This window comes from Canis lupus, chromosome 21 (genome assembly GCF_048164855.1).
Source record: "Canis lupus baileyi chromosome 21, mCanLup2.hap1, whole genome shotgun sequence".
Taxonomy (NCBI): Eukaryota; Metazoa; Chordata; class Mammalia; order Carnivora; family Canidae; genus Canis; species Canis lupus.
In genome coordinates, this window is record NC_132858.1 from 31307543 (window position 1) to 31328837 (window position 21295).

Sequence of the window (21295 nt, forward strand, 5' to 3'; positions counted from 1 at the left end):
AGTGGGCCAGAATGTTAGGTGGGAAATGTGGTTTCAGGATCCCTACAGTCACAGAAAAAAAAAAATGGGAATGCCTGATGCAGCAGAGTTACCAAGCATTGGACTGGGAAACTAGTATCAGTCAGTGAGATCAGAGCAAGTTTCTGGGGTTGGTTAGCAATAAACAGAAAACCCCCCACGCGATTGGGCAACTGCTCTCCATGTAGGGGCTCTGTAAAGGGCAGAAACATAGTGACCATCCACCTTATCCCAGGAGGGACAGCACAGGTGCATGTTGGAATATCCAACCACTCTCCATGCAGGGGCCCTACAAAGTGCAGAAACTTAGTGGCCCTCCACTTTCCCCCAGTGGGATAGGTTGCAGGTCCACACCACAGAAATCTCCAGAGTTTGGCACACACACAAGTGAAAACTACTTATCCCTGAGAGTTTACTGAACTACCAGCTGTGATCTTTCAGCTCCAGGGCAAGAGATCCAAAGCGGCCATTTTAATTTTCATCTCCTGAAAGGGCCCAGAAAGCCTTCAGGGAACAAAAGCCACAAAGAGGAACCAGAAGCAGCTTACACTGAGCCTGGCCTTCTGGCAAGGAAAGTACAACACAGCCCAGGCAAACACCCCAGAAAATCAGTGCAACAGGCTCCTCCCTGAAAAGACAAGCAGGATCCTCAGTGGAATACCAAGTTTATAGATCATTCAGAAATGCTGGGACATCTGCACTACAATATTTATAGCAGCAATGCCCACAATAGCCAAACTGGGAGGAGCCTAGATGTCCTTCAACAGATGAATAGATAGAGAAGATGTGATTTCTATATACAATGGGATATTACACAGCCATCAGAAAGGATGAATGCCCTTTGATGTGGATGGAACTAGAGGATATTATGCTGAGTGAAATAAGTCAATCAGAGAAGGACAATCATCATATGGTTTCACTCAAATGGGGAATATAAGAAAGAGTGAAAGGGATTATAAGGGAAAGGAGGGAAAATGAGTGGGATAAATTAGAGGCAAACCATGAGAGACTCAGAACTCTGGGAAACAAACAAAGGGTTGTGGAAGGGGAAGTGGGTGGGGGGATGGGATGACTGGGTGACGGGCACTGAGGAGGGCACTTGATGGGATAAGCACTGGGTGTTATACTATATGTTGGCAAATACAACTTCAATAATGTATGTATTTATTAAAATATATATTATTTATAAAATATATATAATTTATAATATAAATATATTTATTTATTGTAAATATATATTTATTAAAAAATATATATATTAAAAGAAGAAAAGAAGAAAGAAGAAAGAAATAAAGAAAGAAAGAAAGAAAGAAAGAAAGAAAGAAAGAAAGAAAGAAAGAAGTTCCTGCACTAGGGGAAAATAGTATATAGAATTAGTCTTTTTTACATGCGTCTTTAGTCTTTCAGTTTAAATTTCCTGTTTCTTTTTCTTTTTTTTCTTTTCAAATAGTTTCTTTTTTATCAACTCTTTGTTTTTAAATCTTTTCAACTTTCATTTCTACATTTACATTTTATATAGATATATCCTTTTTGGCTTTCTTTCTGTATTGAATTTTATTTTTGTATATATATATACATATATATTTAAAGTAGAACAAATCAAATAAACTAGGTGCTGATTATTTGAAAGAATTAATAAGATCAATAAATCCCTGGCCAAACTTATCAAAAGGAAAAAGGAGAGAATCTAAATAAATAAGATCATTAGTAAAAGAGGAGAGATAACAAACAACACAAAAGAAATACAAACAATTCTAAGAGAATACTATGAGTAACTATATGCCAACAAATTAGGCAATCTGGAACAAATGGATTCATTCCTAGAAACATTTATACTACCAAAACTGAAACAGGAAGAAATAAAAAACCTGAACAGACCCATAACAGCAAAGAAATTGGATCAGTAATCAAAAATCTCCCAACAGGGATCCCTGGGTGGCGCGGCTGTTTACCGCCTGCCTTTGGCCCAGGGCACGATCCTGGAGACCCGGGATCGAGTCCCACGTAGGGCTCCCTCCATGGAGCCTGCTTCTCCCTCCACCTGTGTCTCTGCCTCTTTCTCTCTCTGTGTGACTATCATAAATAAATAAAAATTAAAAAAAAATCTCCCAACAAACAATAGTTCAGGGCCAGATTCACAGTGAAATTCTAATAAACATTTAAAGAATTATTTAAAAAAAAGAATTATTTATTCTTTCAATTATTCTGGAACTGTTTCAAAAAATAGAAATGAAGGGAAAACTTCCAAAGTCATTTATGAGGCCAGTGTTAACTTGTTCCCAAACCTAGACAAAGACCTATAAAAAAGGAGAATTACAGACTAAAATCCCTGATGAACATGGATACAAAGATCTCACCAAGATATTAGCCAATAGGATCTAACAGTACTTTTAAAAGGATTATTCATCATAACCAAGAGGTATTTATCCCTGGGCTGCATGGGTGGTTCAACATCCACAAATCAATCAACATGATACACCACAATAATAAGAGAAAGGATTAGAACCATATGATCCTCTTAATAGATGCAGAGAACACATCTGACAAAATACAGCATCTTTTCTTGATAAAAACCCTCCAAAATGTAAGGATAAAGGGAATGTAACTCAACATCATAAAAGCCATATATGAAAGTCCCACAGCAAATATCATCCTCAACAGGGAAAAACTAAGAACTTTTCTCCTAAGGTCAGGAATACAACAGGGATGTCCACTTTCATCACTGTTGTTCAACATAATACTGGAAGCGTTAGCCCCAGTAATCAGACAACAAAAATAAATAAAAAGCATCCAAATCAGCAAAGAGGAAGTCAAATTTTCACTCTTCACAGATGACATGATTCTATGTAGAAAACCCAAAATATTCCACCAAAAAGTTGCTAGAACTAATACAGGAATTGAGCAAAGTCACAGGATATAAAATCAATGCACAGAATTCAGTTGCATTTCTATACACTAACAATGAGGCAGAAGCAATAGAAATCAGGGAATTGATGCCATTTACAATTGCACCAAAAACCTTAAAATACCTAGGAATAAACCTAACCATTGAGGCAAAGTATCTCTACTTTAACAACTATAGAACAATTACGAAAGAAATTGAGGAATACATAAAGAAATGGAAAAACATTCCATGCTCATGGATTGTAAGAACAAATATTATTAAAATATCTATGCTACCCAAAGAAATCTATACATTCAATGCAATCCCTATAAAAATACCACCAGCATTTTTCATAGAGCTGGAACAAAAATCCTAAAATTTGTATGGAACCAGAAAAGACCCTGAATAGCCAAAGGAATAATGAAAAAGAATATCAAAGCTATAGGCATCACAATCTCCCCCTTCAAACTTTTACAAAGCTGTGGTCATCAAGACAGTATGGTAGTGGTGCAAAAACAGACACATAGATCAATGGAACAGAATAGATAACCCTGAAATTAACTTAGCACTATATGGTCAACTAATTTTTGAAAAAACAGGAAAAACCATCCAATAAGAAATAGTCTCTTCAACAAATGATATTGGGAAAATTGGACAGCAACATGCAGAAGAACGAAAGTGGACCACTTTCTTACACCATACACAAAAATAAATTCAAATGAAAGACCTAAATGTGACACAGGAATCCATCATAATCCTAGAGAACACAGGAAGCAACTTCTTTGACCTAGGCTGCAGCAACTTCTTGCTGGGCATCTCTAAAGGTAATAGAAATAAAAGAAAAATTGAACTATCAGGAATTCATCAGGGTAAAAAGCTGTTGTACAGCAAAGAAAACAGTTAATTAATACTAACCTATAGAATGGGTGAAGATATTTGCAAATGTCTTATCAGATAATGGGCTAGTATCCAAAATCTATGAAAAAAACTTATCAAACTCAACAACCAAAAAAAAAAAAAATCCAGTCAAGAAATGGGCAGAAGACACGAACGGACTTTTCTCCAAAGAAGACATACATATGGCCAAAAGACACGTGAAATAGACTAGGACTAAAGAAGTCCTTAACTTACAAGGGAAAACCCATTAGACTGGCTGAAGACTTCTGTATAGAAAGTTAGAAAACCAAAAGGAACTTGCATGACATATCCAAAGGACTGGATGGGAAAATATGCAGCCAAGAATATTCTATATACAAGGCTGTCATTAAGAACAGAAGGAGGGATGAAGAGTTTCCCAGACAGATAAAAACTAAAGGAATTCATGACTCCTAAAACAGCCCTACAAGAAATATTAAAGGAGATTCTTTGATTAGAAAGCCAACTGTGATAAAGACAAGTATGGATCAGAGAAAATATTCAGAAACAATGACAGAGCAAGTAATGCTATGGAACTGAATACATATCTATCAATAATTACTTTGAATTTAAATGTACTAAATGCTCCAATCAGAAGACATAGGCTATCAGAATTAATTTTTTTAAAGATTTTATTTATTTATTCATGAAAGAGAGAGAGAGAGGCAGAGAGACACAGGCAGAGGGAGAAGCAGGCTCCATGCAGGGAGCCCAACGCAGAACTCGATCCCGGGCCTCCAGGATCACACCCTGGACTAAAGGCGGCGCCAAACTGCTGAGCCACCCAGGCTGCCCCAGAATTAATTTTTTAAGAAGACCCATCTGTATGCTTCTGGCAAGAGACTCATTTTATACGTAAAGACACTGGCAGATTGAATGTGAGAGGATGCAGAAACATTTATCATATGAATGGCTATCAGAAGAAAGCAGAGTAACAAGATTTTAGTAGAATACAGGACTTCAAAACAAAGTCTGTACCAAAATACAAGATAGAGCACTAAATCATAATAAAATGGGAAAGTCTAACAAGAAGGTATAACAATTGTGTGTATTTATGCACCCAACATGAGCACCCAAATATATATAAAAAGTTAACAACAAACATAAAGGGACCCATTGATAATAATACAATAATAGTTGGGGACTTTAAAACCTCACTTTGATGGACAGATCATCTAAATAGAAAATCAACAAGAAAACAATGACTTTGAATTACACACTAGACCAGATGGACTTCACAGATATATTCAGAATATTCCATTCTAAAACAGCAGCATACACTTTCTTTTTAATGCACATGGGAAATTCTCAAAAATATATAACATACTAGTCACACAGAACATGAGAGACTCCTAACTCTGGGAAAAGAACAAGGGGTGGTGGAAAGGGAGGTGGGCAGGGGGTGAGGGTGACTGGGTGATGGACACTGAGCGGGGCACTTGATGGGATGAGCACTGGGTGTTATGCTATATGTTGGCAAATTGAACTCCAATAAAAAACAAAACAAACAAACAAAAAAAAACATACTAGTCACAAATCAGGCCTCAACAAGGACAAAAAGATGGAGATCATTCCATATACATTTTCAGACCACAATGCTATGAAACTTGAAGAAAACCACAAGAAAAAGTCAAAAAAAGACTGAAAAGAACAGACTACATGGAAATTAAAGCTACTGAAAAATGAATAGGCAAACCAGGAAATAACAGAAGAAAAAAATACATAGAAAGAAATGAAAATGAAAACGCAATGGCCCATAGCCTCGGGATGATACAAAAGTGTTCCTAAGAGGGAAGTAAAGAGTAATACAGGTCTTCCTCTAGAAGCAAGAAAATCTCAAATAAACAACTTAACCTTATACCTAAAGGAGCTCAAAAAAGAACAACAAACAAGCCTATAGCCAGCAGAAGAAGGGAAAGAATAAAGATTAGGCAGAAATAAGTGATATAAAAAATAATTATAATAATAATAAAACCAATCAATGAAATCATTGGAGCTGGTTCTTTGAAAAAAAAAAATAAAATTGATAAACCCCTAACCAGACTTACCAAAAAAGACAAGACAAAGGACACAAATCAATACTATCACAAATGAGAGCCATAGAGATAACAACCAACACTACAGAAACACAATTATGAGAGAATATTATGAAAAACTATATCCCAACAAATTGGATAACCTGAAATGGTTAAGTTCCTAGAATATAAATTAGCAAAACCAAAACAGGAAGGAATTGAAAATTTGAACAGACCAAATAACCAGCAAAGATATTAAATCAGTAATAAAATATCTCCCAATAAACAAAAGTCCAGGGTCACATGGCTTCACAAGTGAATTCTACCAAACTTTTAAGGAAGAATTAATAGCTGTTCTTATCAAACTATTCCAAAAATTAGAAATGCTATGAAAACTTCCAAATTCATTCTCTGAGGTTAATATTAGCCTGGTACCAAGAACAGATAAAGACTCCACTAAAAAAGAGAACTATGGGTCAATATCCCTTATAAATACAGATGCAAAAATTCTCAGTAAATTACTACCAAGTGAAATCCAACAGTGCATTAAAAGAATCATTCAACACAATCCAGTGCGATTTATTCATGGTTGTAAGGGTGGTTCAATATTCACAAATCAATCAATGTGACACATCACATAAATAGGAGAAAGCATTAGAACCATATCAAAGAAAAATAGAACCATATCAGCCTTTCTTTTTTTTTCATTAACCTTTCAATAGATGCAGAAAAAGCATCTCACAAAATTTAACATCCACTCATGATAAAAGGTTCAACAAAGTAGGCTTAGGAAGAACATACTTCAACATAATAAAGGCCATCTATGAAAAAGCCACAGCTAATATCACCCTCAATGGGATAAGAAAAGTTAAGAGCTTTTCCCCTATTATCAGGAAGAAGACAGGGATATCCACTCTCAGAACTGTTGCTTAATATAAGATTAGAAGTCCTAACCACGGCAATCAGACAACAAGGAATAAAAGGCATCCAAACCAGCATGAAGGAAGTCAAACTTTCACTATTTGCAGATGATATGATACTCTGTGTAGAAAAAATGAAGGACCACCAAAAAATTGTTATAACTGACATACAATATCAGTAGTCACAGGATACAAAATCAACAAGCAGAAACCTGTTACATTTCTATTCACCAATAATGAAGCAGCAGAAAGAAATCAAATAGTCAATCTCATTTATAATTGCACTGAAAACAATAAGATACCAAGGAATGAACCTCAAGAAAGAAGTGAAAGACCTGTACTTTGAAAACTATAAAACCCTGATGAAGAAGACTGAAAATGACACAAAGAAATGGAAAGACATCCCATGGTCATGCATTGGAAGAACTAATATAGTTAAAATATCTATTGTGCCCAAAACTATCTACACATTTATTGCAATCCCTATCAAAATGCCAACAGCATTTGTCACAGAACTAGACTAACCTATCTTAAAATCTGTATGGAACCACAAAATAAGCAAAGCAACCTTGAAAAAGAAAACCATACCTGGTGGCATCACAATTCTGGACTTCAAGTTATGTAACAAACAGTAGCCATCAAAACAGTATGATACTAGCACAAAAATAGACACATAGATCAATGGAACAAAATAGAAACCCCAGAAATTAACAAACAACTTTATGGTGAATTAATCTTCAATAAAGCAGGAAAGAATATCCAATGGAAAAAAGACATTCTCTTTAACAAATGGTGTTGGGAATACAGGATAGGCACATGCAAAAGAATGAAATTGGACCACTTCCTTACACCATATACAAAAATAAATTCAAAATGAATGAAAGACCTAAATATGGGTCAGGAATCCATTAAGATCCTAAAGGATAATATAGACAGTAACCTTTTTAACATCAGCTCTAGCAAAGTTAGATATAAGGCACAGGAAACGAAAGTAAACATAAACTATTGGGACTTCATCAAAATGAAAGGCTTCTGCACAGCAATGGAAATAATCAACAAAATGAAAAGGCAACCTATGGAACAACAGAAGATATTTGCAAGTGGAATATCTGATGAAGGGATAGTATCCAAAATATATAAAGAACCTATAAAACTCAACACCTGAAATGCAAACAATCCAGTTAAAATTGAGCAGAAGACATTAACAGACATTTTTTCCAAAGAAGATATCCAGATGACCACAGGAACATGCAAAAATGTTCAACATTACTCATCTTCAGGGAAATACAAATCAAAAGTGCAATGAGATATCACCTCACACCTGGCAGAAGGGCTTAAAATAACAACATAGGAAACAACAGGTTTTGGTGAGGATATGGAGAAAGGGCAGCCCTCTTACACTGTCAGTGGGAATGTAAACTGGTAAAGCCACTCTGATAAACAGTAATGGAGATTACTCAAAAAGTAAAAAAATAGAACTACTCTAAGATTCAGCAATGTACTATTAGGTATTTACACAAAGAATACCAAAATACTGATTTGAAGGGATATATGCACTGCAATGTTTACAACAATACTATCAATAATAGCCAAATTATGAAAAGAGCCCAAATGATGTCCATCGACTGAAAAGAGCCCAAATGATGTCCATCGACTGATGAATAGATAAAGAAGAAATGGTATATATATTTTGTGTCATTTTCAATCTTCATCATATATATATATATATATATATATATATATATATATATATATATAGTGGAATACTTCTCAGCCATTAAAAAGAATGAAATCTTGCCTTTGCAATGACATGGATGGAGCTAAAGAGTATTATGCTAAGTGAAATAAGTCAGTTTAGAGAAAGACAATACCATATGGAACTTAAGAAACAAAACAAATGAACATAAGGGGAAAAAAGTGAAGGAAACCAGGAAACAGACCATTAACTATAGAGAACAAACTGATGGTTATGAGGAGAGTTGGATGGGAAGATGTGATAAATAAGTGATGGGGATTAAGGAGGGCACTTGTATTTGATGAGCACCAAGTATTGTACATAAATGTTGAATCATTAAATTCTACATGTGAAATTAATATTAAACTGTGTGTTAACTAACTAGAGTTTAAATAATAGCTTGAGAGAGAAAATATGTGATATATATATGAATATCATTTATATATAATGGGATATATATATATATATATAGCAGAATATATATTATTTATATATGTTAGAATATTACTTGGCCATGAAAAAGAATGAAGTGTTGTCATTTGCAACAACAGGGATGGATCTAAAGAGTATAAAGCTAAGTGAAATAAGCCATTATGAGAAAAACATGTATGATATGATTTCACTTATATTTGGAATTTAAGAAAAAAAACACACACAAAAAAGACAAGCAAAAAAAAAAGACTCCTAAGTACAGAGAGAAAAGTGGTGGTTATCAGAAAAGGAGTAGGGAAACACATGAAATAAGGAAAAGGGACTAAGAGTACATTTATCATTATGAGAACTGAGAACCGAGTAATGTATCAAATCGTTGAATCATATTATATACCTGAAATTAATATAACACTATATTAATTATACTTTGATAAAAACTATTAAGTGAGTATAGTTAAGCCTTGAATTCCAATACAGGAGAGAAATTATATTTTTTTAAAATCTGGGCATCTTGGGTACCTGGGTGGCTCAGTGATTGAGCATCTGCCTTTGGCTCAGGTCATGATCCAAGGGTCCTGGGATGGAGTTTCACAAGAAGCTTCCTGAAGGGAGCCTGCTGCTCTCTCTGTCTATGTCTCTGCCTCTCTGTGTCTCTCATTAATAAATAAATAAAATCTAAAAAAACCTAGATATTCACACATATTGATGGTTATAGTATAAATTGGCATAATATCCTTATAGAGTGATTTGGTCATTATGATAAAATTTTAAATTGTGTTTAATTTCTGACCCAACATTTCCATTTGTAGCAAAGTATTCAAACATATACATGAAGAAGCACATAGAAAGATATTCAATGCAGCATTATACAGAATTCAGAAGAAGAAAGGAGGAGGATGAGGAGATGGGGGGGGTGGAAACAGAAGTTACCTTACTGCTACCTAGAAAGGATCAGTTATTGAAGAAAAGTACATTCAGGGCAGCCCCGGTGGTGCAGTGGTTTAGCACGGCCTGCAGCCTGGGGTGTGTTCCTGGAGACCCGAGATCGAGTCCCACGTCAGCTCCCTGCATGGAGCCTGCTTCTCCCTCTGCCTGTCTCTCTGCCTCTCTCTCTCTTTCTGAATAAATAAATAAATAAATCTTTAAAAAAAAGTACATTCATAACAGCTCTGTACCTGGAAGTAGGGAGCTATTAAGAAGAATAAGGTTGGAGGAGGGGGAAGATAGTGGAAAAATAGGGGTCCTCAATTCACCTGGTCCCCACAAACTTACCTAGATAACTTTCAAAACATCCTGAACACCTACAAATTCGACCTGAGATTAAAGAGAGAACAGCCGGAACGCTACAGAGAGAAAAGTTTTCACTTTCAACAAGGTAGGAAGGCGAAAAAATAAAAATAAAATGAAATAGGATAAAGTGGGGGAGGGAATAAAATAAACTGAAAAAAGATGGGGAGGCTAAAGCAGAGGAGTGAAAGCCTCCAGAGCAGGAAAGCCCAGCCCTGGAAAAGTGGGAACTTAAAAATCCTCATGGGAATTTTCCCTGATGGAAAAGTGCTCAGCAGGGAAATCGGTCAGGACCTCAGGAGGGTCAGGGAAGTCTCCAGATTCCCCAGGGGTCACTATGAGAGGAGGAGCATGGGGGGAGCTCACTGCACACCTATGGCCCATCTTGGTAAAGGGCTGGAGTGCACAGCCCTCTGGGGCATCGGGGAGAAGTCAGTGGGTCAGGCAGGGGCTCCAGACAGAGGTGGCTGAGCCCCAATAGCCACGGGGGCCATGCCCTGGGAGCACGGGTCCAGCCCACAGGCCCCAGATCCCCGGGTGCCGAGCAGACACAGCCCAGGATCCTGCACTCTCCCTGGGACAGCAGAGGTGGGGAGGGCACAGGACAGTGAGGACTCTCCTGTTGTGGGCCCCCCGAGCTGGGCAAGTCAGCAGGCCCTGCCCCCAGAAGACCAACTGGAAGGACAGAGGAAGAGCAAGTTCTGGACCAAACAGCACTGGAAAGCTTCAGGACTGAGGAAAAATAATATATATAACTAGAGGGTCCTTATTTATATTTCTTTTATGTTTCTTTTTAATAATGACTTGTTTTTAATCAGACTAAAAGTTTCCAATATTTATTCTCTTTTCTCACTTTAATATTTTAACAGCTCTTTAAGTTTTTTTCTTTTTGACTTTCATATTTCTACAATTACATGTATTAGATAGATTTTTCACTTCTAGATTCCCTTCAACATACTCAATTTAATTTTGGTAGATATACAAGATATGGGTTTTTATTTTGTGTTTTTCTTTTTTTTTTTCTTCTGCCTTGTTTTGTTTTACAATGGTGGAAGTTAATACCTTCTAAAACATGACCAGTATGCACCCAGAACCAAGTGGAACACTGTGCTCATTCATTCTGTGAGATTGTATTCTCTCTTCCTTCCCATTCTGCTCCCCTCTTTTATCTTGTTTATGTTTTGGTGGTCAATGTTGGGGCTTTCTATAAGTATTGGTGGTTTATATAAATTTGGGATTGAGCATCTTCTAACATACATAACAAAATACACTCTGAACCAAAAGGATCACCCTCTAGGACCTCTCAGATTGACTACATTCTCTCTCCACTACCACTACCACTACTTCACCATCACCATCTCGCCAGCCCCCGTTTCTTTTTTTTCTCTTTTCCCACTTTCCTTTACTTTTTCTTTTTCTTTTTTCTTTTTCTTTGTGGATTTTGGCCTTTTAGTTTTACTACTTTGTTTTAAAATTTATTTTCCACTTTAGTTGTCCTTTTGTTTTATTTTGTTCTGTTTCTCTTTTTTAGCTCCTGGCCTCTGACCTCTTCAGAATCATCTAGGGTGCATTTTACTTAGGTCGTGGTTCATATTTTTGACTCATCCCGCTCATACAGACACTCTGCACTGGACAAAATGACTAGAAGGAAGAATTCACCATAAAAGAAAGAACTGGAATAATGCCCTCTGCCACAGAGTTACAGAATTTGGATTTCAATTCGATGTCAGAAAGTCAATTCAGAAGCACAATTATAAAGCAAAAAGGAATCTAGAGACTTCATTACTGCAGGATTGAGATCTAATCAGGCCAAAATTAAAAATATATTAAATGAGATGCAATCCAAACTGAATATCCTAACTACTAGAGTTAATGAGGTGGAAGAGAGAGTGAGTGACATATGAGACAAGTTGGTGGTGAGGAAGGAAGCTAGGAAAAAGAAAAAAACAATTAATAAACCATTAAAAGGCTTCAGGAAATAAATGATAGCCTGAAAAGGAAGAATCTACATATAACTGGGGTTCCAGAGGATGCTGAGAGGGAAAGAAGATCACAAAGTATATTTGAACAAATCATAGCTGAGAACTGGGCTAATCTGAGGAAGGAAACAGGCATTCAGATCCAAGAGATAGAGAGGACCTTTCCACCCAAAGTCAAGAATAACCATTCAACACCTCACATTTAATAGTGAAACTTGCAAATTCCAAAGATAAAGATAAAATCCTTAACGCAGAGAGACAAGAGATTCTTAACTTATATGGAGAGAAATATTAGATTAACAGCAGACCTCTCCACAGACACCTGGAAGCCATAAAGGGCTGGCAGGATATAGTCAGGGTCCTAAATGAGAGGAACATGCAGCCAAGAATACTCTATCCAGCAAGACTCTCTTTCAGAATAGAAGGAGACAGCTTCCAGGACAGGTGGACACTGAAAGAATATGTGATAAGCAAACCAGCTCTGCAAGAAATATTAAAGGAGGACCCTGTAAAAGAAAGAGGAAACCCAGAGAAACAATCCACAAAAACAGACTGAATAGGTATTATAATGACACTAAATTCATATCTTTCAATAGTTACTCTGAACGTGAATGGGCTAAATGATCCCATCAAAAGATGAAGGGTATCAGACTCGATAAAAAAGCAAGACTCATCTGTTGGCTGTCTACAAGAGATTCATTTTAGATCTAAGGACACCTCCAGACAGAAAAGGAAAGGGTGGAGAACCATTTACCATTCAAATGGTCCTCAAAAGAAAGCTGGGCTGGCAATCCTCATAGCAGATAAATTAAAGTTTATCCCAAAGACTGTAGTAAGAGATGAAGAGGGACACTATATCATACTTAAAGGGTCGATCTAACAAGAAGACCTAACAATCATGAATATTTATATCCCTAATATGGAAGCTGCCAAGTATATCAAACAATTAATAACCAAAAGTAAAGACATACTTAGATAATAATACACTAATTGTAGGAGACTTCAACATGGCACTTTATGCAAATGACAGATATTCTAAGCACAAAATCACCAAAGAAACAAGGGCTTTAACTGATACACTGGACTAAATAGATTTCACAGATGTATGCAGAAAGTTCTCTATTTCCTTCCCAATGCAACTGAATACACATTCTTCTCAAGTTCACATGGAACTTTCTTGAGTACAGACCACATACTGGGTTACAAATCAGGTATCAACCAATACCAAAAGATTGGGCTTGTCCCCTACATATTTTAAGACCACACTGCTTTGAAACTAGAACTCAATCTCAAGAAGATATTTGGAAGAAACCAAAACACATGGAAGTTAAAGAGCATCCTGCTAAAAGATGAATTGGTCAACCAGAAAATTAGAGAAGAATTAAAAAGATCCATGGACACGAATAAAAATGAAGATACAACCATTCAAAATCTTTGGGGTACAGCATAAATGGTCTTAAGAGCGAAATACATTGCAATATGAGCCACTCTGTAAAAATTGGAAAAACACAAATACACAAGCTAACCTTGCATCTAAAGGAATTGGAGAAAGAACAGCAAGTAAGGCATTCACCAAGAGGACGAAGAGAGATAATAAAGATTTAAGCAGAACTCAGTGAAATAGAGACCAGAAGAACTGTAGAACAGATCAACAAAACCAGGAGTTGGTTCTTTGAAAGAATTAATAAGATAGATAAACCCCTAGCAAGCCTTATGAAAGGAAAGAGAAAGACTCAAATTAACAGAATCATGAATGAAAGAGGAGAGATCACAACCAATACTAAGGAAATACAAATGATTTTAAAAATGTATTAAGAGCAGCTAGTGCCAACAAATACAGAAATCTAGAAGAAATGGATGCATTTCTAGAAAACCACAAATTACTAACTGGAAAGGAAGAAATAGAAATATGAACCGGCCAGTAACCAGTGAGGAAATGAATTAGCCATCAAACACCTCCCAAGACATAAAAGTCTAGGGCCAGATGGCTTCCCATGGGAATTCTATCAAATGTTTAAAGAAGATATAATACCTATTCAAAAAAAGATGGTCCGAAGGATAGAAAGGGATGGAATACTTCTAAACTCATTATATGAGGACACCATAACCTTGATTTCAAACCAAACAAATACCACATAAAAAAGGAGAATTATAGACCAATGTCCTTGATGAACTCGGATGCAAAAATTCTCACCAAGATACTAGCCAATAGGATCAAACAGTACATTAAGAAGATTATTCTCCATGTCCAAGTGGGATTTAAACCCAGGATTCAAGGTTGGTTCAACACTCATAAAACAACAGGATAGATTATATCAACAAGAAAATTAAAAAAGACAAGAACTATATGATCCTCTCAATAGATGCAGAGAAAGCATTTGACAAAATACAGCATCCATTCCTGATCAAAACTCTTCAGAGTGTAGGGATAGAGGGACATTCCTCAACATCTTAAAAGCCATCAGCAAATATCCTTCCCAATGGGGAAACACTGGGAGCCTTTCCCCTAAGATCAGGAACACGACAGGGATGTCCACTCTCACCACTGCTATTCAACATAGTACTAGAAGTCCTAGCCTCAGCATTCAGACAACAAAAAGAAATAAAAGGCATTCAAATTGGCAAAGAAGAAAGTCTAACTCTCCCTCTTTGCAGATGATACGATACTGTACATATAAAACACAAAAGAAACAAACAATCCAATCATGAACTGTGCAACAGATATGAACAGAAATTTCACCAAAGAAGACATAGACATGGCCAACAAGCACATGAGAAAATGCTCTGCATCACTGGCCATCAGGGAAATACAAATCAAAACCACAATGAGATCCCACCTCACACCAGTGAGAATGGTGAAAATTAATAAGACAGGAAACAACAAATGTTGGAGAGGATGTGGATGTGGAACCCTCTTGCACTGTTGGTGAGGATGTGAACTAGTGCAGCCACTCTGATATACTCTGTGCAGGTTCCTCAAAAAGTTAAAAATAGAACTACCTTACAACCCTGCAATTGCACTACTAGGGATTTACCCCAAAGATACAGATGCAGTGAAACACCGGGACACCTGCACCCCAATGTTCACAGCAGCAATGTCCACAATAGCCAAACTGTGGAAGGAGCCTCGGTGTCCATTGAAAGACAGATGGATAAAGAAGGTGTGGTCTGTGTATAAAATGGAATATTTCTCAGCCATGAGAAAGGTGAATCACCACCATTTGCTTCGACGTGGATGGAACTGGAGGATATTATGATGAGTGAAGTAAGTCAATCATAGAAGGACAATCATTATATAACCATACGAGGAATATAAAAAATAGTGAAAGGGATTATGAGGGAAAGAAGGAGAATGAGTAGGAAAAATTAGAGAGGGGGACAAACTCTGAGAGTCTCCTAACTCTGGGAAATGAACAAAAGTTTGTGGGAGATGGGTGGGGGTTGGGTAACAGGGTGACAAGCACTGAAGAGGGCACTTGATGGGTGATCACTGGGTGTTTTACTATATGTTTGCAAATTAAACTTCATTAGAAACTAAAACAAAAAGCAAAGAATAAGGTTGATCTGTTTGGTGGTCTGAAAAGTTGTCCAAAAATTAGTTATTGCTGAGGAAAAAACAAACAAGCCTAGATTGAGAAAAGTTTTTCTCTTTCCTACTGTTTGAGCATGATATTTTTAATATTTAAATGTGAGAATAAACTAAGGTGCCAATTGCAAAAGCGTTAAATAAAATGGACTGTAAGATTACTTCCTAAAGTGTGTATCACAAGCATTTATGTATCAGATTTTATCAGTTTGACTATTGGCTTTTGGCATCCCTTCTAATTCTAAAATTTTATTATTTTAATATCATGTAAACAAAGGAGTGTTCACCATGATTTAATGCAAAAGGGTAGCCAAAAATAATATGGAATGGACATGTCAGTGGTTTCATTTCTGAATATGAACTTGACAGTAGTTTAAAAAGCAGTGAAGATGAAAGGTGGATCAGTTGTGATTTTAAAAGTGTGACTGATAGAAAAAGATTGTATAAGCCATTCCCACCAAAGGAGTATCAGTGAGAAGGAGAAAAGGAAAAACATTGTATTTTGGATATAAAGAAAGCTGCATGTTTGGAGGAAGAGAAAATACCAGGAAGGAGGCATTAGTTATTAAGACATAAATGAACACTATTTAACATAGATCAATACTCATGTATACCTTTGAAATTCTGCTCAAAAAGAATTCTAAAGCCAAGTTTTCATCTATTTTGACATACTACTCTCTGTTTTAGTGTAAATTTTTATGTGAATTATTATATGTTGTCCCTGGCACAGAGGCTCATCTTAAAATGAAACTTAGCAAAGAAATAAACAAGTAATCACCCAATCACTTCCTAAAATGATTTCATTTAAAAGTTATTATTGGGATCCCTGGGTGGTGCAGCGGTTTGGCGCTTGCCTTTGGCCCAGGGCGCGATCATGGAGACCCGGGATCAAATCCCATGTCACGCTCCCGGTGCATGGAGCCTGCTTCTCCCTCTGCCTATGTCTCTGCCTCTGTGTGTGTGTGTGTGTGTGTGTGTGTGTGTGTGTGTGTGTGTGACTATCATAAAAAAAAATAAAAATAAAAGTTATTATCATAACATAAATTTCTACAAGTACCCGCATCAAAATAATACTCTTCACCTAAGAGGAGGCTCTTGAGTTTTAATTTTTTATTCTTTGGTGTTCTCTTTTGCACTACTAAAACAGTCTGCAAACTCAAGAAATAAGCAACAGTTATTTAAACCATCATTGATATTTAACTCCAATCAATATAAAAGTTAATTCATGTGCAAACAACAAACATGAGTCTTTATCATCTATGCTTATATTATTTTACTGAGTCAATATTTTAAAAATACCCAATCTCATTAAAGTACAAAATGAAAAGTTCTATTTGAAAGATATACTCAACCATATCTTCATCATGGGGTATTTGTATGGGCATACACATTGGTTTTTCTGCCATACCAGGCTGAAAGCTGAAAATGAAAAAACAAAAGTCTTTTAAAAATTACTTTAGAATGCTAGATACATTTAATATATTTTTATATCAGTAAGGGAGTCTAATAGGACATTCAGATTTTGAATTTCAGTCCACACAATTGATCTGTTTTAAATTGTGGCTGTTTTGCTAGACAGGATCCTATCTAATAAATAAAATGTAATATTTAACTTACACTCTATATGATACATTTAATCATAAACATGCAAAATCATCCAAAGAAATGTAAACTCTCTTTTGAAATCAAGACAACAGGGAGCATTCTTATTTAAAGTACTATCTGGGTGCAAAATAGCTAATTTTGCTTTAAAATGTGCTTAAAAGAACCAGGAAAGCACATAATTACTTAACTTTCTACAGTAGCTTACCAGGGAAGACTAAGGTGCCACAGGATACTTATGCAAGAAGAATTGGGAAAGAAGAGCTGATAAAATCTAAACAAGTCCCTTAGTGAACTAAATTAATAATAATTGTCATTTATGAAGCTCTTATGCACCTAGCATTGTGCTGGTGCTTATGTGCTTCAGCTCCTTTAATCCTCATAGTAGGTAGATATATACATATTTTGTTGCCATATGCCAAGTGAGAAAATTCAGAGTCAGAAAAATTAAGTAACTTACTTGCTCACAATTTCAACTATGCAGCAGACACAGGTCTGAACTGACTTCAAAGCTGGTGTTCTTTCTACTGTCCCAAGTTATGGACCAAATATTCATTATGTTTGCAACACTGTTTGCAACTCCCTGGAACAAGGGAGGAGAGGACTAAGGTGCATGTTGTGCTGATTTCTAAGCAGAACTGCCTGAGAAGGACATGCTACCCTACTTTTGAGTCAGCACAAAGATATAAGAATATGAGGAATGATTTAAAAGGAAATATTATATACAAATATAGAAAAAGAAAAGCAGAACCAAAGAATATCTCTGTACCATGGTTTCTTCACTAATAATCCTGAGGATTATTTCTCTTTTGTATATATATTAACCTCATTTTTTTCTTTTATACCTAATATTGTCTTCTAATGCAGATAGATAATGTTCTGTTTTATGGTATGATTTAGTCCAGTATATATGTAGGTTCTATCTGACTTAGCAGAACTTTAATGATAGGTATTGCAGTGATTTCCAGTCTTTAATTGCAATCAACAACACATATCTAAACCACTAAAAATAAGTGTTTCTTAACTTCTTCTGCCTAATCTTCCTCAGAATTTGAAATAAATTACTATAAATTCAAGTATCTCAAGTTTTAGTTAGGCAGATGAAAAAGTTCTGGAGATCTACTCTATAGCATGGTGATTGTAGTTAATAATACTGTATTGCATACTTGAAATTTGTTAAAAGAGTAGTTCTTAAGTATTCTTCACACACACAATGGTAACTGTGAGGTGATGTATATGTTAATTAGCTTTATAGGGATAATCATTTTACAATGTATATGTATCTCAAAATATCATATTGTACACCTCAAATATATAGTTTTTGTCAGTCACATCTTAATAAAGCTTAAAAAAAGAGACAAATATTTTCAGAAAAATAGCATTTCTAACTGCTAAGTTTTTGTAAGCCTATACAAGATGGCTTGAAAACTACAAGTTATCTTGCATTTTTTTAAAGATTTTATTTATTTATTCATGAGAGAGAGAGAGAGGCAGAGACACAAGCAGAGGGAGAAGCAGGCCTCACGCAGGGAGCCCGACGGGACTCGATCCCAAGTCCCCAGGATCGCGCCCTGGGCCAAAGGCAGGCACCAAACCACTGTGACACCCAGGAATCCCTCTCTTGCATTATAAAACCTAATTAACCTTAAACAAATTAGAGCTTACTTATGTCACATAAGCCTTGAGCAAAAATTCTCAAAGTATGTTCCCTAAGACTCTGGGAATCACTGACACTCTTTCAGAGAATTCATAAGGTCAAAATTTTTTCTAATGATATGAAGGTGATTTGGTTTTTCTAATGTGTTGACATTTGCACTGATGGTTCTAAAGCAATGGTAGGCAAAACTGCGGCTACTTTAATCAAGGCAGTAGCACCAAACTGTATTATTAGTCATTGTGTTAGTCACTTCACACATTCACAGGAAAAGAAATAGAAGGTGAATACCCATAAATATTTGTACTATACAAATATGATGGATGTCTTAGGTAAAACAAGTTATATGATTGTGAGAAATAACTCCTTTTGTCAAGGAACACAATTTTCTTTGAAAAAAACAACTGATAATTAGTTTTCAGACTTTTTAAAATATATCTAGGACATTTTCTCGAAAATAAATAAAATGGGGACACCTGGATGGCGCAGCGGTTGAGTGTCTGCCTTTGGCTCAGGTCATGATCCCAGGGTCCTGGGATTGAGTCCCACATCAGGCTCTCCATGGGGAGCCTGCTTCTCCTAGTGCCTATGTCTCTGCCTGTCTCTCATGAATAAATAAAATAAAATCTTTTAAAAAAAGAAAATGGATAAAATGTGCTTTGTAACATGAAGGAAAATAACTGGAAATACACACTGCAAATAGTAAAATTTGAGTCCTTAAGTTTTTAGTGAATTTATGTATACCATCATGATCCTGACAGATTCCTTAATGCTTACAAATATTAGTGATAATATTAACAAATATAAAATGTTGATATTGTATAATGAAGTATGTCAGCATTAAATAGACTAGGTCTTCCAACTATTGACATTTGAGGTTGTATAATTCTTTGTTGTGAAGGGGCTATAAGATGTTTAGCAGCATCTCAGGCCTCTACTTAGTTAGACAGCATTAGAAAGCCTTGAGTGTGACAACCAAACCTGTTTCCAGACATTGCCATATTTCCTAAAGGGCAAAATCACCTCCAGCTAAGAAACACTGGGTTGCATATCCCAATAAACAGATATTTTCCAAATGACTGATACATTACATTACAAAGTAATACATGAGTTTAAGATCCATTTGGAGAGTGAGATAGAATAACAAATTTTAATGTAACAAAACAAAAAAATTAATATGGTTTCAGATTCTTCATTGCTGCCAATCTTGTCACATTTTGGTGGACTATCAAAGAAAAACATTAACAATTATGTGAGAAAACTGGGACACCTGGGTGGCTCAGTGGTTGAGCGTCTGCCTTCAGCTCTGGGCATGATCCTGGGGTCCTGGGATCGAGTCCTGCATCAAGCTCCCCCCCCACCCAGGGATCCTGCTTCTCCCTTTGCCTATGTCTCTGCCTCTCTCTTTGTGTCTCTCATAAATAAATAAAATAAAATCTTTTAAAAATTATGTGGAAAAACTAAGTATTCCTTTCTTCCAACTACATATCTATATGAAACCATATTTTCTTCAGAAACATCAACCAAAGCAACATATTTCAAGAGATTGAATGTAGAAGCAGATTCAGTCATTGAGCTGTCCTTTTATCTTTCCCCTTTTTTTAAGTTAGAATATAGATAATGTAAAATTTACCATTTTAAGTTCAGTGGTATTCAGTAAATTCACAGTGTTATATAATCATCATCACCTTTCATCTCCAGAACTCTTCATTTTCTCAAACTGACTATACTCATTAAACAGTAACTGGCCATCCCATCCCCTTCACTGCAACCCCCACCCCTAGCAAATTTCTGTATTTACTGTGAATGTCAGAATTTGGATACTCTAGGTATCCTATATAAGTGGAATCATACAATATTTGTCCTTTTGTGACTGAATTATTTCACTTATTTTAATGTCTTCAAGATTCATCCATGTTGTAGCATCTGTCAGAATTTTCTTCCTTTTACAAAATTTTTAATTTAAATTAAATTTAGTTAATGTATAGTGTATTATTAGTTTCAGGGGTAAAACTTAGTGATTCATCAGTTGCATATTACAACAGTGCTCATTACGTATAATTTTCTTCCTTTTAAAGACTGAATGATATTCCATAGCATGCACATACCACATTTTATCTATCCATTCATCTGTCAATGGACACTGGGTCTCTTCCACATTTTTGCTATTGTAAACAATGTTGCAATGAACATAAAAACTCAAATAACTCTTTGAGACCCTGATTTCAATGTGAGAGGGGGTATATGCCCAGAAGTAGAAGTGCTTGA

The 21295-nt window shown here is 35.9% G+C and overlaps 1 protein-coding gene across 2 annotated transcripts in view; it reads right to left on the bottom strand.

The window, feature by feature from the left end:
• The window catches only part of SEPTIN14 (septin 14), a 92678-nt gene that overhangs the window by 62940 nt on the left and 8443 nt on the right, over positions 1 to 21295 (bottom strand). Inside the window, exons 1-2 of one of the 2 annotated variants that reach the window (XM_072791312.1) lie at positions 17834 to 17973; positions 17124 to 17190 (exon numbers count right to left, since the gene is read on the bottom strand). The exons of the other annotated variant lie outside the window; for it this stretch is intronic. Of the exons in view, the coding sequence (XP_072647413.1) occupies positions 17124 to 17177 (54 nt within the window). The 5' untranslated portion in view covers positions 17178 to 17190; positions 17834 to 17973. Of the gene's footprint in view, positions 1 to 17123; positions 17191 to 17833; positions 17974 to 21295 lie in introns of those variants that run through there. 2 annotated transcript variants of the gene reach the window in all.